This window comes from Miniopterus schreibersii (genome assembly GCF_964146895.1).
Source record: "Miniopterus schreibersii genome assembly, chromosome: 5".
Taxonomy (NCBI): Eukaryota; Metazoa; Chordata; class Mammalia; order Chiroptera; family Miniopteridae; genus Miniopterus; species Miniopterus schreibersii.
In genome coordinates, this window is record NC_138106.1 from 63490217 (window position 1) to 63507410 (window position 17194).

Below are 17194 nucleotides of genomic sequence, written 5' to 3' on the forward strand. Positions count from 1 at the left end.
TGGAGAGAAGTAGATGGTTTCAGCAGACACTAAAGAGCAGAAGTTGTGAGTTTGATAATGGTTTTGACATGGGTTTGTGGGGGGAAGGGGCTGGAGAATTCAGCATCACAGACAACTCTTGGGTTTATTTCTTTAAAAATAGAGTAGACGGTAATGACATTATGGAGAATGGGAAGATAGGATGAAGTATAGGTTTAGGGCCAGGGTTTGAAGAGACTCTAAAATTGGTTTTGGATACATTGAATTTGATGAATCTTTGAGATGTTTGAAAAACTATTAGGTGGTTGGAAAGTGGCAACATCAGGAGTAATAAGATAAAGGAAATGAGTGTGTCCTAAAAGTTGCTTAAAAGCAGTTTGTCAAAGTGCCCTCACAGTGAACCCTAATGACACAAATTGTGGTTCTAATTGTTACACCTGGGTGTGTCTGGGGTATTGTTGATTAACTCACAATGCCCAGTAGAACAAGTGGAACAACTTTGCCTTCATCCTACAGGGAATCCACTGGTGACTTTCATTGAGGGAATTCCAAGGTTCTTTTTACTTTTTTATGTATGAATAGATTTGAAAGAATGCATATAAATATGCATGTCCCTGAAGTTGAGGTTTCCAAGGAAAATCTTTGCACAAGGAAACACTGCTTCATTCCGCAGCTTCCACTTTTCTTCATATAAGGGGTTTAGAAGAGATGCGGCCATGGAAGTGAGAGTGGTGGGGGCCTCATCAGTTTGGCAATTTATGGAGATGACCGGCCCCGGTGTAGAGTACAGTAGAGGAAGATACACATTTTTTTCTTTGAAAATCCAACATCTTTACTTCAAAAGTCAACCATTTTCTCAACCTCCCAAAGACTTAGAAGAACTGAGTGAGGACATCAAAGTCTGTCTAATTTTAATTGTTTGTAGTTTTTCAGTTTGCCTGTTTGATAATAAAATGTCCAGGTAAGAAATGAAAATTCGGGCAACCCTATGAGATTTTCTGTTTGTCTTCAGGATAGAAAATTCTAGATGCTTGTCATAAATACTAGATGTTTTACTGTTGTGGAGATATGCATAATAAGATTTCTTTTTAATAGTAAATTTGGAATAATAGAAGAATGAAGCAAATGGAAAAAAATGATAATAACTCAGAAGTTTCAAAGATTATTTCCACATTAGAAAATTTTCTTTGTTAGGGTATGACAACTAAACTGCGCTGCTCTAACTTCTGTAATTTATTCATGGAATCATGAAAAGACAAAGTAAGGTCACCAATGATAATTTTCTTAGGCTCTTTAAAATGTGTGGTGAGATATGTGTGTGTATATATATCTTAAGGAAAAAGTCCCAAATGCCTAATGACCCTTGACCTAATTATGAAAATGGGAAATATCAATGATGGGTTTAAAGTTGGCGACAAAGCAAAGTAGGCTCACACAGGACAAAACATCCACTTTACACACTAAATGATTACCCTCAGTGTCCACAAGGCCAATTTTCTGAGAGACATATCAGTCAGTCTTCTTGCGTTGTGTTTCCAGAGCTCCTTGTGGGTATATATGGTACTTTAAAAGATAAATTTTTAAAGCTATTTTTTCTTGTTCTAGTCTCAGTGAACATGGGAAAGAACTTACTACTCTCCCTAATGTTGAACCATGAAGAAAAATATTGCCTTTGGACCTATTTTAAAGTTAAACAGACCCAATTTTGGTATATTGATAATTTTTAATGTTTTTAATCAGTAACAAGTATGTGTATAAAATTGTGTTATTTATTTTTGGAGGGGAAGAAACAACTAAACTGACACACCAAATTATAGGTGAATTTTCTCTTAAGTAATCTAAGAGTCTCTGCATTCACCTTCAAATATGTTGGGGTTTCTTCTTTTGGATTTACTTTTAGAAAAAAATTGTATGTCACAGGTCAAAATCAAATTATTTAAGTACCACATAAAACATTCCATCTGCAATATTTATAAAAATTATAAAGAATTTACCAATATATCCCAAAAGAATGGTACTTAAATATGAAGAAAACTATAAAAAAACTTATTTTACTTGTATATAATAAGCCCTACTTGTATACTTGCATACCAACCTACATTTGCAAAATGCCTTTGTCTATTCAAAAAAAGAGACAGACAAAGAAAGAAATTGCTCTTAATGGTTGAAGTTAGATATCACTGAAAATATTCAAAAGCATATGCTATATTATTCAAAAATAATTCTGAACTTAAAATATATTTTCACAAAACATTTATTTATAATTAACTTCTATATTTTAATAAAAACTTTATTGCCACCTACTAAATACAATAATAGCATTGTTATTCGTTTCTATTTCTCACTATTATGAATTTTAAGACTATCCTTAAATATTTTTTGTACATATAAATATATATATAATTGTATAAATAGATTAATAACGTATTTTTTTATCAGAAAAACTCTTTTGAGGGGCTATCTCTCTCCTCCTCCATTCTTTCACCTACACAGACACAAATATTAACCTGGAATCTATCACTTTATACAATCTTTATGTTTATATGTTTATATTCATTAACATATGTGTGCATATATTCATAGATATACCTAGAGTGAGAATTTTAAGACTTTGTTTTCTGTTTGTCTAATGTGATGATTTCATATACATTTCTCTGCATCTTACATTTTTTACTTTCCTAACAATTGTGGAAATTTCTTTGAGTCAACTGGTAAATGTTAGAACTCGTTTTGAAATGACTATCATAATATTGATGAGTTCAGCAGGATTTGTACAACTATTGCTTCATCCTGTTTGTATTTTGTATTATTTCCAGTCTTTTGCCACATGAACACCACTGAAGTAGACTTTCCTCCCTATGAAATGCTGTTGTTGCTATAGAATGGACTATAAATGTAGATCACTAGATTGAAGAGTATTTTTATTTTTGAAAGATACTGCCAAATTTTAAAGGCTTAATAATTTACATTTTCACCAGTAAGTGTGAGAGTGAACTTTTCCAAATTTCCATAAGCAGTAAATTTTGCAAATCTGAGGAATGAAAACTGATGTCTTATTATTATTTTATTTGGATGTCCTGAGCACTGGGGAAGGTGAGCATCTTTTCCTACATTTGTTAACTATGTTGACATATTGTTCTGTGACTTGCCCATTAAATTCAATTTTAGTTTTTCTATTGAATTGACTTTTCTTACCAATTTGTAATATTTATTTGTATGTGATAGATACTAATGTTTTACCTATCATATTTACTATCCATATTTCTTCCAAAGTTCTATTCATCGTTTACTGTATTAGAGATTTGATACATACTCCATTTTCTTGCAATTAAAATTAGATTAAATATACCTATATCTTTCTTTATAATTTGTGAGTTTCTTCTATTAGTCAAAGATTTTTGTAATATATTTCAATTATATTTATTTCATGAATTTTCTTAGAATGTTTTAATTGCTTGTTCATAAAATTTTTACTTTTAAATCCTTGATCCAGCAGCTTTTTAAAAACAGGCATAGGAAAGGGAACCATTCTTACTTTTTTTCCAGATAGATAAACAAATATAGCCAGGCTATTTATTGAGTAAATCATAATTTTCCTCAACTTAAAAATCATCCATGTAATATATTAAATTCCAATATATACTTGAATCTGTCTTTGGAGCCTGTGTTTGGTTTCACTATTATATTTTCCTGTTTTCATGCCATATCATACTCTGCTGAATAGCTTTATGTTTTAACACTCACCTCTGCACACTTGACTTTCTTACTGTTTCTATTTTCTTTATCTCCTAAAAATAATTTATTTTACATGGATTTTATGCTCATGCTACTATATTAAAAAGTGATTAGGATTCTAATTGAAATTAATTTCAACTCTACCAACCTTTTTAATACTGTCTTCTTACCAAAGAAGACATTTTGCTGTCTATTTCTTCAGAAATTGTATAATGCCCTTTGGTTAGTTTTGTGATTTTCTTCACATAGATCTTAAATATTTCAATGTATTTTAAAGTATTATGGCTAATAAAATGGATACATTTTCCTTTTATTTCTCTTTCTTGTTGGTTATTGTTTGCATAGAAAAACCTAGTGATTATTTACATATTCATCCTCCATCTGATATTTATTAAAATCATAGTGCTATTTAATTATAACAATATAACATCAGTGAGAGATATAAGTTTAATTTTTACAAGTTTTATAATTTATATCTTTATTATATTATTTCCTTTCATTACTTAAAGTCTTAGCTGTATCACAATTTCTAAGGCAACACTGCATAGTAATGGTCAGAGTGAATGTTTCAATCTGTTCTTAATTTGCAGGGACATGCTGTACTATTGAGAATGTGTGCTATTAGTTTTGATAACTAATCCTTCACATATTTAAAAAGCTAAATTTTATTTTTATTTTCAAATATTTTTTAAAATTAGAAAATGATTATTAGCTCGCAATCAATTTTCCAAATGAAAGAATAAGCCAACCTTCTCTTACTTTTTAGGACCAGTTTCCCAAATACTTATTGTTTGTAAATAACTTTTACTGAAGGGTAAAGGTAAATGTTCTGATTCAAGGGAATACATAAACAAGAAAGATGCATCTTTCTCACATAAAATGTTATTTTCACGGTATTTTATAACTGTGTTCTTCACTTATTCCTTCACTGCAGTGATCGGCCTGAGCGAATGTGATGGAGGTAAACACAACACAGGTGACTGAGTTTGTTCTCACGGGCCTTACAGATCTTCCAGGACTGCAGGTGCCCCTGTTCCTGGTGTTCTTGGTCATCTATCTGACCACCATGGTGGGCAACCTCGGACTCATTCTTCTCATCTGGAAGGACTTCCATCTACACACTCCTATGTACTTACTCCTTGGCAGTTTAGCCTTTGCAGATGCTTGTTCTTCATCTTCTGTGACTCCCAAGATGCTAATTAATTTTTTGTCTAAGAATCATGTGATATCCCTGGCTGAGTGCATCACCCAATTTTATTTTTTTGCTTCCAGTGCAAACACAGAATGTTTCCTCCTGGTCGTGATGGCCTATGACCGCTATGTAGCCATATGTAACCCCTTGCTTTATCCAGTGGTGATGTCCAACATCTTCTGCGTTCAATTATTAGGTGTTTCATATGTTATTGGGTTTCTTCATCCCATGATGCACGTTGGTTTGTTATTTAGATTAACTTTCTGCAAGTCCAATGTAATACATTATTTCTACTGTGAAATTTTACAACTGTTTAAGATTTCCTGTACTGACCCTGGGGTTAATATGCTCCTGATTTTTATATTTTCAGTGTTTATACAACTTTTCACTTTCATGACCATCATAGTCTCTTACAGTCGTGTTCTCTTTGTCATCCTAAAAACGAAGTCTGAAAAGGGCAGAAGAAAAGCCTTGTCCACGTGCGGCGCCCACCTGCTTTCTGTTTCCTTGTACTATGGCACTCTGTTCGTCATGTATGTGCGTCCTGGGTCTGGCCTCACTGAGAATCAGGATAAAATGTATTCTTTATTTTACACAATCATAATTCCCCTGCTAAACCCTTTCATTTACAGTCTGAGGAATAAAGACGTTATAGGTGCCTTGAGGAGAATAATAAATACATAAACAGTTTTAAAGGCAAATTTCAAACTTGTTCTTTTCAAACTTTGCACAATGCAAACCAGCCCTGACTTTATCATTTTAACAGAGGGCTAGTGCCTGGTAGTTTATGAGTGCTGTGATGATGAAAGTCAGCGTCAATGGGTTTTTGTTTCATTGGAAGAGCTTTATATCACATGAAACTAAATTCTTTATTTAAAATATTTTTAAAAATTAAGCATTTAAAATTTGAAATTTTTGAATCTTTATAAGTTCCCTCTGAATTAGAGATAGTAGTCTGTAATTTTACTGTTGCAGACATTTGCTGGAATTCTACTGTTGCTGACATTTGCATGGTTTTTTGTTTGAGGCTCGTGTGACTGAGCCAAGACAGTTGGCCAGAGCTTGAATATAAAAATTCTTGTTGTTTCTCAACTGTTCTGAGACTCAGGTAAAGTGACTTCTTGTAGGAAACTCCTGAAGAGGAAATTTTGTAGTAAAGATTTTTTTTTTAAAAAAAAATGAGGAATATAAGATATTGGTGGATTTTACTGAGAACAATGGAAGTTGGGATAAAATAGACTATTGAATAAAAGTATGGCTCACATATGTGAAAATGCAAAGTGTGTTTTATCAGGGAAAATATAGGCAATATTGGTATTCAAGAATTTCCAGATTTTGGGAGATTTCAGGGTATATCCCCTCAAATATTTGAAGTCTATTATATTTATCTTTACATGTTTAATAAAGCTGGAACTCAGAAATTTGCATAGTTATCACTCTGCTTATAATCTCTTACATGTTTATTATTATTTAAGCTAAAATAATTTACTTCTGCAATTATAAGATGAAGCATATATTAATTTGGGTGCCACTATGGAATGACTCTCATATCTGAAATGATTGTAAAATCCTTAAATGTAATTTCTTTCATTGATTGCTTTTTAGAAAATGTGTAGTGGCTTTCTTTGTTGGCCATATCCTAAATTTAAAGGAACTCTAAAGTGGTATATGTATAATTTGTTTAAGTAAAGGTGTTATATCTTTAGCTACCCATGGCTGCTGCAAAATCCTCAGCAATACCAGGCTGAGCAATAATGAAGAATTAAGAGGAAGAATCATGGATACAAAAAACCTGATATATGTGTGATGTGGAGTTAAACAGACACTAGCAGAGCAAAGACAATGGGTTAGGTACAGAAGGTCACCAAGGTGGAAAGCCCCAGGTGCTTACCAATGGCCAAAACTGGGGAAGCAAGGGCCTCACCCCCAGGGTAATGTTTCCTGCCCTAGCATATCACTGGTCATGAGGTTTGGACACTCTCCTGAGCTTTCATCTCCTAGCATGCCACTAGCCATGCTGTAGATCTCCAGGAAGGAGCAACAAGGGGCCAAAGAGTTGCCTCATGTGACTCCTATGTATGTCTTTGCAAGATCACGCCCTTAAGCATTAACCTCTAGGGATAACATCCAGGCCTCAGTTGTGTATCAGCTCCAGGCCCAGAAAAGCAGCAAAAACCAGACAACTGACACCGAGACTAACGTCAGGACCAGGTGCATTGACTAATGACCCCCTGCCATGGTGCCAACCAATCAGTAGAGACCACAACCCTGAAAGGACACCCCTGGAAAGCTGATGATATTCTATTGATATCTTCCTCTGAGACCTCCAGCTAAACACCCTCAAAATGAAGACCCAGTGTGGCTCTCTCTATAGAGCATGCCCATGCCTTTCCCTGCCCCCTTGCCCCAGGCATGGTGTCCTTGCCTTTCTCTTTCTCCTAAGTTCCAAGGACCCTTCCTTTGCCTCTGTAACTCGTTTCCTAAGCTTATTTCTCCTGTGCCGCACTTCTACCTCTGTGACTTTCTAAATAAACTTTAGCTTATATTTGAGAGTCAGTTCTGAATTCTTTCCCAGCCAAAATTGAAGTACCAAGGTTGCTAAACTGAGGTCCAATCACTGGTAACATTCTGGTGCCTTTTCGCTGCCAATACATGGGCATAACAGGTATTTAAGGTAGGAATATACATGGTTGAGAACAGAAGCACAACACTGCTCTGTACATGCTAATGCTAACTGAATTAAAATTTTCTTTTAATTAAAACAGTACTAGGTGAAAATGGTCCTTGTGATATAATGGGAGGGACTAAACAGAAGTACCTTCGGTACTGATGGAGATCCAAGTGGATAATCCATTCATACTTCTGCAAGGTCCTCTGCCCTCTCTTCAACCAGGCAGAGGAAAATGGTTTAGATTGTGAAGAAGGACACTATTATTTCAAAATACAAGAGCTGTGAAGCCATATAATATAAAACTCCTCTGAAAATTTCAAAGATTGTACTATTTATCTTTTAAGAGTATTTAGGAGAGAATCTACTAATGGAGGAGACCTATAAAGCATTTATCACTTTTAAGCTGGTGATTCTAGAATGGGCAAGTCAGGCTTACTCAGTCTAAACTAGAACTCATCAAGCCATTTACTAAATGCTATGGAGGTCACCTACAGTATACTAAGCACAAGGAAAATATGCTCCTGGCAAAGAGTCCCAGACTGCAGGGTTATAGAGATCTACAAGCTTCCAGACAGAGAGACTAGATTATTAACAAGGAAAGATAAATACAGTGACATCTCACTTCCCATTTGTTGCACTGGAAGTACAAAAACAGTGGGACAGCATTTATCAACAATTGATAGAAAAATAATGGGATACATGAGTACTGATGAGACAAAGTGTATGTAGAGGGATTGTAAATGGCCATGCAGACAGTGTCTACTGCTAAACTCAGGAACACTATCCATGACACAATATTGTGTGATTGGCTGCCCAGTGTATAAGACACCATAAATACTGGATCAATAGATGATAATAATGTAAGTGGGAACTGTATTATAAGTATTTATTTTGATTTTAAAGACTGTAAAAAATTATATAACATTCACTTCTCTTTTAGGGGAATTTCGGCCAATATCAGGGACTCTCATCCAGTGAAGAGGCCCTATGTTAAGTGATATGTAGCACAAATTGTATGCTATGACTTCGAGACACTGTTTTCTACTTTTCTAATCCCATAAAAACAAATTTCAACATTTATTTCATTATTTGCAGACAGATCACACCTTTAGTTTTTTGAGAATGGGTTGCTTGAGGGATACTCTGACTCACTATAATATCTAGTGTTGAATGGCTCATTCAGTGTGAATCACAGATCACATCACTCATTGATTCCTACAGAATGCCTGTCACAGATATTGTTGGTGTCTGCCCACATCTTCTCTAACTATATCTCTGCATCTGAGGGCTTTCACTGTTGGTCAGAGCTAATCTACTCTCACATAAGGCATCTGGTTAAGATCTGGGAAATAAATGCAATTCATAGAATCTCCCCCAGACCATTTATCAACCAATAACTGATGGGAGATGGTGAATAAATACTCCCAACTTTGCCCTTTGGGTGATATAAATTTGAAGTTCATGCTTTACACTGGCTCATGGTGTTTCCCAAAAAGACAGCTAGGTTGCCCACAGTTGTAATTTGTTTCATAAATCACCCTTTATTGGCTACATTCCTTTTCTGTCCCACTTTCTCATTTTCTCACTCATCAACTATTCACAGATAAATTACTTGCACTTGAATTATATCATGTCTCAGAGTTCGGCAGAATACAAACTGAGATACTCCTGTTTCCCTAAGGCAGAATTCATATTTGATACGGAAACCAGGCATACCTATACCATCTTATTTCAACATGACACAGTTATTACTTCTACAGAAATATTAACGGTTGGTGGCCTCTCACTACTTTGAAAATACCCTATTCATTCACATGTTATTTAGATTCAAGTAGAATCTTAACGTGGTTCATTCTTCTACCTCAAACCTTTAAGAGTCTGGGCCCCACCACACACAAACATACAATCTGTCAAAGTTGAAAGTCCATGCCCTGCCAGGCTGGGCATGGCTCAGCAGTTGAGCATCGACCTAGGATCCAGGAGATTGGGGTTCAATTCCCGGTCAGGGCACATGCCCGGGTTGTGGGCTGCAGCCAATCAATGACTCTCTCTTCATTGATCTTTCTCTCTTTCTCTCCCTCTCCCTTCCTCTGACTGAAATCAATAAAGATACATTTTAAAAAAGAAAAAGAAAGCCCATACCCTTATTAACTTGATATCTTAAATATAGACTTCAGCTATTTAAAATAACTTTAGGTTTTCATAATTCAGTATATCTTATTTGTTTGGCCTTTAGTTATTCTTTGTTTCCATTTTTACTGTCCTATAAATAAAGACCATATTTCAATTAAAAATTATGAGATAAACAAAAAACAAACAAACAGGAAAGAAACAACCTAATGTTAAAGGACAAAGCAATCAAAATAACCTGTCTCAGATACAACTCAGAGGTTGGGACTATCAGTCAGGAAATTTTAAAATGATCATTATTAGTATATGAAAGTTTCCATGCATGACCAAATGAGGAATTTCATAGAGATGAATGTAAAGCATGTTTTAAGAGTCAAGCAAAAATGAAAGAAATTTTTTTTTTGGAAAGATATGTGAGAATAAAGGTAATGAATGCCTGTGGTGAGTTCATCAGTAGATTAGACAGAGGGGAGAAACAAATATTGAACTTGAATATGAGTCAAAATATATTATCAAATAAACATAAAGAAAGAAGAGAGTAAAAAAAACAAACAAAAACACCAGAAAAATCAAGTACTGTGAAAGAATATAGTTATCTAACATATTTGCAATTGGAATCTGAGAGGAAAAGAAAGAAAGTGGGGTAGGGAAAATATTTGAAAATATAATGGTCAAGAATTTTTTGAATATAAGGAAAGGTGTCAAACCAAAGATCCAAAAAGTTTATAGAACCCGAAGCAGGATAAATACCAGAACAAAGAGAAACCAAATCACAAACAAAATAAAAACACAAAAGTACTTAGGCAGATGATATTGAAGTTGTTATAAAACAAAGATAAAAAAAAAGTTTGAAGGTGTACAGAGGGAGAATAAAAAGTACAAAGCCAGAGGATAACTAAGTGTCATATTTCAAATTGTGAGGGAAAAATATAAGCCAACTCAGAATTCTATACCCAATAAAAATAACTTCCAAAAAGAAATGTGGTCCAGGTCCTCACTTGGGGGGCCTAGCTTCCCCATGGCAGGAGTCTTGGTTTCAATTTTTGCCTTTCACCCCAGAGGATGGTGTAGGTGATGGGCCAGGAGGGCTGGAGCTGGGCTGGTTTGACCTTCTAACCTGTCTGGGCTTCCAACATTCCCTGTGTGCTCCTCTCCTCATAGGCCAGGAACTGGGCAGGGGGCTGTGCAGTCTCTGAGGAGTGGGGTTCTCAGCTCTAAAAACTCCATGGATGACCTCACTCCTGCAGTCAGGAAGAAGAGTGAGATGACTGGGCCTGTTTCAAGGAAGCATACTCAGGGACTATTTAGTATTTCTGCCAAAAGAACAGAAAACCAATGGAAAAATCAAAGCCACAGGCTGATCTTTGGGTTCCCCAGTAACCCATCCATGTGGTCTTGCCAGAATCTTGTCATTTCACACATCATGTCGATGTCTCCTTTGTTTGGGAGAAGGAAAAGGAAAATGCAGAAGGAATCAGAGTATTCCTTTCTCTAGAGCTATCTAAATAAATTAAGCAGAAACAGCAGGTTACAAAACTGTATGTATACTGTATAATTTCCTTATCTGCAAACATGCTGATGATTGGATATTTGCCTAATATATGATAAAAAATTTGAAGTTTCATGCTAAAATATCAATAGTATTTCTAGGTGACTACAGGATAGTTTCAATTTCCTATTGTTATCATTATTTTTCAAATCTTCCTATAATAGGGTTTTGCAAACTAAAACAACTTAAAAGAGTGAATGGAAGGTATTGACCATGATTCTCTCATTAACCATTGTGATTTTTCATCCCATTTCAGCTTAAAGAGGGGAGTTAGCTATATATCTGAAATGTGAGCTGTAGTTTGTATGAAAAATAACTACTTGGGTTTGGCTCCTGCAAGGGATCTAGAATTTTGGCCTCATTAAAATCATGTATGACTAGCTCAGGCAAGACCATAATAATGAAAGCACTCAGAGCATCGAAATTTATAGATAAATTGGAGTTTGCATAAACATGTCAGAAGTGTTATTTGTGGTGGAAAATAGTGACATAAAGTACAATTTCAATTCTTAGAACTGCCTACAATGACTCAATGTTTATGAATTTAGAGTTTGTAATGACCTGTGGAACAACATGGACTTCTTATACACTTCCAAGTCCACAATACCCAGTAGCTTTGTCCTAAAGGGAATCCTTGAGCATTACCATGGGGATTTTAGTTTTGTACTCCTTTCTCTTCTGGCAAAAGCACAGAGTTGTATAAGTAGTTGAGTCTTCTATTAAAAGAAAATTAATATAAACAATACTTTCCTGAGTTTGGGAAATGCACCCTCCAAAGTAAATCAGAGTGCGAAGAATTGCTACCTATGTTATCGTCATTCCTGTACATTATACAGGGTGTCCCAAAAAATGTATACACACTTTAACAGCTGATAGCTCAATTTGGAAAATGAAATGTATTTTAATATAATCGGCCTTTATAATTATTCCAAGTGTGTGTTTATATGTTTTTGGGGACACTATATTTTTCTACCTCAGAAAGCTTAATGTATTGAAAGAATCTCCATAATTTCTCAAAAGATACAGGTAAGAGAGAAATGATTTGTATAATATTTATTGTTATTTATATAAAAAATTTAAAATACTGTTTAATTTATAATACTTTTAGATTGGGTTTATAAGATGTCAAAATAGCCAGGTGGAAATGGGAAAAAATAGTGCATTAATTTTGTATTTTATTTGAATGACAAACATTTAGATATGCAAAATAGCTATTAAGACTAAATTATTGCCTTTAATGTGTTCTATTATTTTGTTAAGCTAACTATATTTTATAAGCTAAATTTTGGTACATAAATGGAAATATGTAGATGTCCCTCCACTATGCTTTCTAACATTTATGAATAAATCAGTACCCACACAAACTGAATTTGAGAGTTTTCAATTATTTAGTGATTGGGATTGCAGGGAAGGAAAGCCATTCCATATAAAAATCTACTTTACTGCTGGAATTATTGACACTCATTATTTATATTGCTTGTATTCAGGATCCAATTTTAGATCAGTTTTATTTTGCAAAAATCACACACATACACACACATAAAATCCTTAACTGGTGGAGAGGAAAGTCTCTCAAGTAAAACATACAGGATTTCTGGAGAAAGTCACTTCTAATCACTGTAATAACAAAAGAAAGCAAGTTTTATTTATGGAAAGAACTTTCAGGCAGTGCTAATACATTTATGAAAAACATAAAATTTATAAAATAAAATTTAGTATTGAAGCGTCTTTTTCATACACATTCGCAACAGGAAATTACTTAATTGAATGGAAACTGTCTCAAACATAGAAATGTAACAGAGGTTGGAGGAATTACCTGGAAAAAATAAAAAGGGCAGGAACAGAAGAAAGCAAAGTAGCCATTCATCAGGCAAAATCATGTCCCAACAGTAGCTCAATGAGACTTGCTGTCACTTCTGCTGAATTTGGCATGCCAGCTCACACTGACAATACCATTAATATGGATGCAGGATGCATGTGTTACAGTCTTTATATTTCTTCCTTTGCAACCAACATTCTCTTTTGTCCCTGTATATTTTCTTCCTCTCTCCAATTTCTTCTTTTGTTTGTTTGTTTTTAATTCTCACCCGAGGACATCCTTCCAGAGAGGAAGGGAGAGAGAGAGAGACAGAGAGAGAGAGAGAGAGAGAGATGAAAAACATCGAAGTCAGGGATCAAACCCTCAACCCATATATGTGCCCTGAACAGGAATTGAACTGTCAACGCTTGAGTGCATGGGAACGACACTCAACCAACTGAGCCACTCTGGCCAGACCCCTCTCTCCATATTCTAAATGTAGGTGAGGTGGGTTTGATTGGTCAAGGCCCCTCACTCTGGGTGCAAGGGGGATGGGAAAGTAAATTTCTAGCCATTGAGTCTTCTTGAGTGGGTGGTCACCTCTGCAGGTCACCAAGACTATGTGGCATAAAACAAGATCAGATGTTGGCCATCTAATATATGCTGTGCAATCACTTCATAACGTCTTTAATATAACATCCTCAAGTTGCTTTCTGTGATTTCTTTTCTTTGCTTTATGCACACTTTCCAATGGATAGGTCATCACTAAATATGCCTCAGCTATCCTAGTGACTCCTAGGACTATTTCTATTAAGCTCTAGGAGACTCATACTACTCAGTATGTCTCACATGGATTTCAGAGGATACTCTCTCAACAAACCAGCCCCTAAATCTGAGTTCTTGATCTCAGTTTTGATTACCATCTTACCCTGTCACCAAGTGACTTCCCACTCCTTCACCCCTTCCACATCTAATATGTCTCTTAGTCCTAGTGACTGCATTCTGAATTCATCTGCGTCTATCTCTCATTCCTCCTCATCACTCCCAATACTTGACATGCATTTGAATCACTTGGAGAGGATTATAAAATGCAGATATAAACCAGATTCTTGACCCAATCAATCAATCTCTTCAACAATACCTCACAATCCATATTTTGCACAAAAAAATTCCTCAGACAATTCTGATGTGTATTCTGGTTTAGGAATCACAGGACATGACTATCAGCTTTCTGACTGGTATTCCTGACTCCAGTTTTCCCTCCCAACAGCCTATTTGTACACTACCATGTATTTACTTTTTATGATACCTCACAGTACCACTCCCATGTCCTAATCTCCAGTGCCTCTGTATTGCCTCAGGAACAAAGTTCAAGATTCTTCATATGGCATTCAATTGATTTTATTACCTCAGCTGTTCATCAAACCTCTCTTCCCTTGACCCTATTTCCATGTCTCATACACAAAATTTCCCTATAATAATAAATGGTATCCACATAAGTCTAACACATCCTTAGAATGTGTTTTTTTCTTCTAAATTTGCTCATTTCTGCACATTTTGAACTGAAATCCTTGCATTTTCCCCATTTGTTCAATTACTTCAAAATTAATTCTACCTACTATAGAGGTAAGATAATTAAGGGGGGAATTCTGGTATGCATGGTTTTTATCTCACCTATCCTTCCCCATATTTTTATGTTATAAGTCCTTAGTGATATATCTTTTCATTTATTCCATTTCAGTTCAGGCAACCTAGAGTGAGGACATGGAAAAGGAAAATGCAACGTTGCTGACAGAGCTTATTCTCACAGGACTTCTGTATCAACCACAGTGGCAAATCCCCGTGTTCCTGGCGTTCTTGGTGATCTACCTCATCACCATGGTGGGAAACCTCGGTCTAATTGCTCTCATCTGCAATGACTCTCACCTTCATACTCCCATGTACTTACTCCTTGGGAGTTTAGCCTTTTTGGATGCTTGGATATCATCTACGGTCACCCCAAAGATGCTGGTCAACTTCCTAACCAAGATTAAGGTGATATCTCTCTCTGAATGCATGACACAGTTGTTTTCCTTTGCATTCAGTGCAACCACAGAATGTTTTGTGCTGGCAACAATGGCATATGATCGCTATGTGGCCATATGCAAACCATTACTTTACCCAGTGATTATGACCAATAGACTCTGCATCCGGCTGTTAGTCTCATCCTTTGTAGGTGGTGTTCTTCATGCTCTCATTCATATAGGTGGTTTATTCAGATTAACCTTCTGTAATTCTAACATAATACATCACTTCTACTGTGATATCATGCCACTGTTTAAGATTTCCTGTACTGACCCTTCCATTAATGTTCTGATGGTTTTTATTTTCTCTGGGTCAATACAGGTGTTCACCATACTGACCGTCCTTGTCTCTTATACACTTGTTCTCTTTACAATCTTAAAAAAGAAGTCTGTACAAGGCATAAGGAAAGCCTTCTCCACCTGTGGAGCCCACCTCCTATCCGTGTCTCTATACTTTGGCTCTCTTCTCTTCATGTATGTGCGCCCTGGATCTGCACAAGCAGATGACCAAGACATGATGGACTCTCTATTTTACACTGTCATCATTCCTTTGCTAAATCCAATTATCTATAGTCTGAGAAATAAGAATGTCCTAGATTCACTGGCAAAAATGTTAAAAAGAAATGTTTCGATCTCTTACTAATATATGTCCTTTTTTTAAAAAACAGTCACAAAATTATGCAGATAAATATAACTTTGTTTTGGTTAGTGTTCAAAATTGTTGCATTTATAATTGCCCTAGTGTTTTAATGACTTAAGGTGTTAGTACTAATATATTCCTTAAAATATTTGTATACCTCATTCAAAAAATACAAATAATTTTAAACTAGCGTTCATGTCATACTGTAATAATTAAAGCTGAAAACAAGTGAAAACATTTTACATGCTTTTATATTCTTCAATGTAGCTTTATATAATTATTAAGCACTAATATAGTGTAGTTCCTCTAAACAGGACTTGACTATGATGTTTTTGATATTTATACAGCTGTGCAGCCCAAAGGCTCATGTCACATTTCACTCTACAGAGCAGTCAGGTTTGTATTTAATTGAACAGAGCAAATCCCAGAAATTCTGCTAGTCACAAAAAGGCCTTCCATTTCATTCTATTTGGGACACGGTGAATTTCACTGCTTGTGAGGGTTCAACTCTTATATCACAGAGAGAAATAAACAGAAATGGGAAAGCAATGATTTAAAAAAATGAGAAGGGAGTTAAGCCAGTAAAGGTCAGACCAAATTGTAAGATGATGCTCTTAGCTCAGTAAGCTTCGATGGGTAATGAGAAGAGGGAAGCTTCCTCTGTCTGTAGTACCTTGAAAGGCACTTTGCAGCTGTGCTTGTACATTGCAGGGACTCTGAAAAGCTTCACTCGTTCAGGAAGCTAAGAGATGTGATTGCAGAATTTAATTGGGATGGGCAGAGAGAGGAAAAGAGAAGTGGCAGAATAGGAAGAAAATGTTCAATCTTCCTAGAATTAAAAGAAAAAAAGACCCCTGCCGGGCGTGGCTCTGCGGTCGACCTAGGATCCAGATGATCAGGGTTCGATTCCCGGTCAGGGCACATGCCTGGGTTGTGGGCTAGATCAGTGACTCTCTCATCATTGATGTTTCTACCTCTCTCTCTCCCTCTCCTTTCCTCTCTCTGAAATCAATAAGGATATATTTAAAAAAAGAAAAAGAAGCTAGTAAGATAAAAAACATCAGCAAATATAATTTTTTTTTTGGAATATGTTGTTGATACTAGGGCCTCAAAGGAATATTACCAAAGTTCAAATAATATTAAGATAATATGATGTCATAATGCCCAGTGTGTGACTGGAAAAGACATGAAAGAATAAGCAGGATTTTGAATATTTGTTCTCCCAAAGTCCTTAAATGTTAGCTTTCACCTCACTCCATACTCAAAATATAATGAGTGACCCATCTTCAGGTCCCCTCCTGCCATCTCCTTTCTCAAAACTGAAATGCATACACTTTCTTAGTGATACACCAAAGCCCTTACCTAAAAACTACCTACCGCTGTGTTTTGCAAAACTCTTGTTTCTTACCTCCCACACCCTGTTGATACTCTTACTTC

At 35.5% G+C, this 17194-nt stretch overlaps 2 protein-coding genes across 2 annotated transcripts; both read left to right on the plus strand.

Annotated features, from left to right (window-relative positions):
* Positions 1-4669: 4669 nt before the first annotated feature.
* Positions 4670-5590, plus strand: LOC308557488 (olfactory receptor 5AC1-like; the record flags this gene model as incomplete). Its single annotated transcript, XM_081137995.1, has 1 exon — positions 4670-5590. One exon carries the CDS (start codon positions 4670-4672, stop codon positions 5588-5590), a length of 921 nt encoding a protein of 306 aa, XP_080994121.1.
* Positions 5591-14818: 9228 nt separating this feature from the next.
* Positions 14819-15760, plus strand: LOC308558140 (olfactory receptor 5H2-like; the record flags this gene model as incomplete). Its single annotated transcript, XM_081139365.1, has 1 exon — positions 14819-15760. One exon carries the CDS (start codon positions 14819-14821, stop codon positions 15758-15760), a length of 942 nt encoding a protein of 313 aa, XP_080995491.1.
* Positions 15761-17194: the final 1434 nt, after the last annotated feature.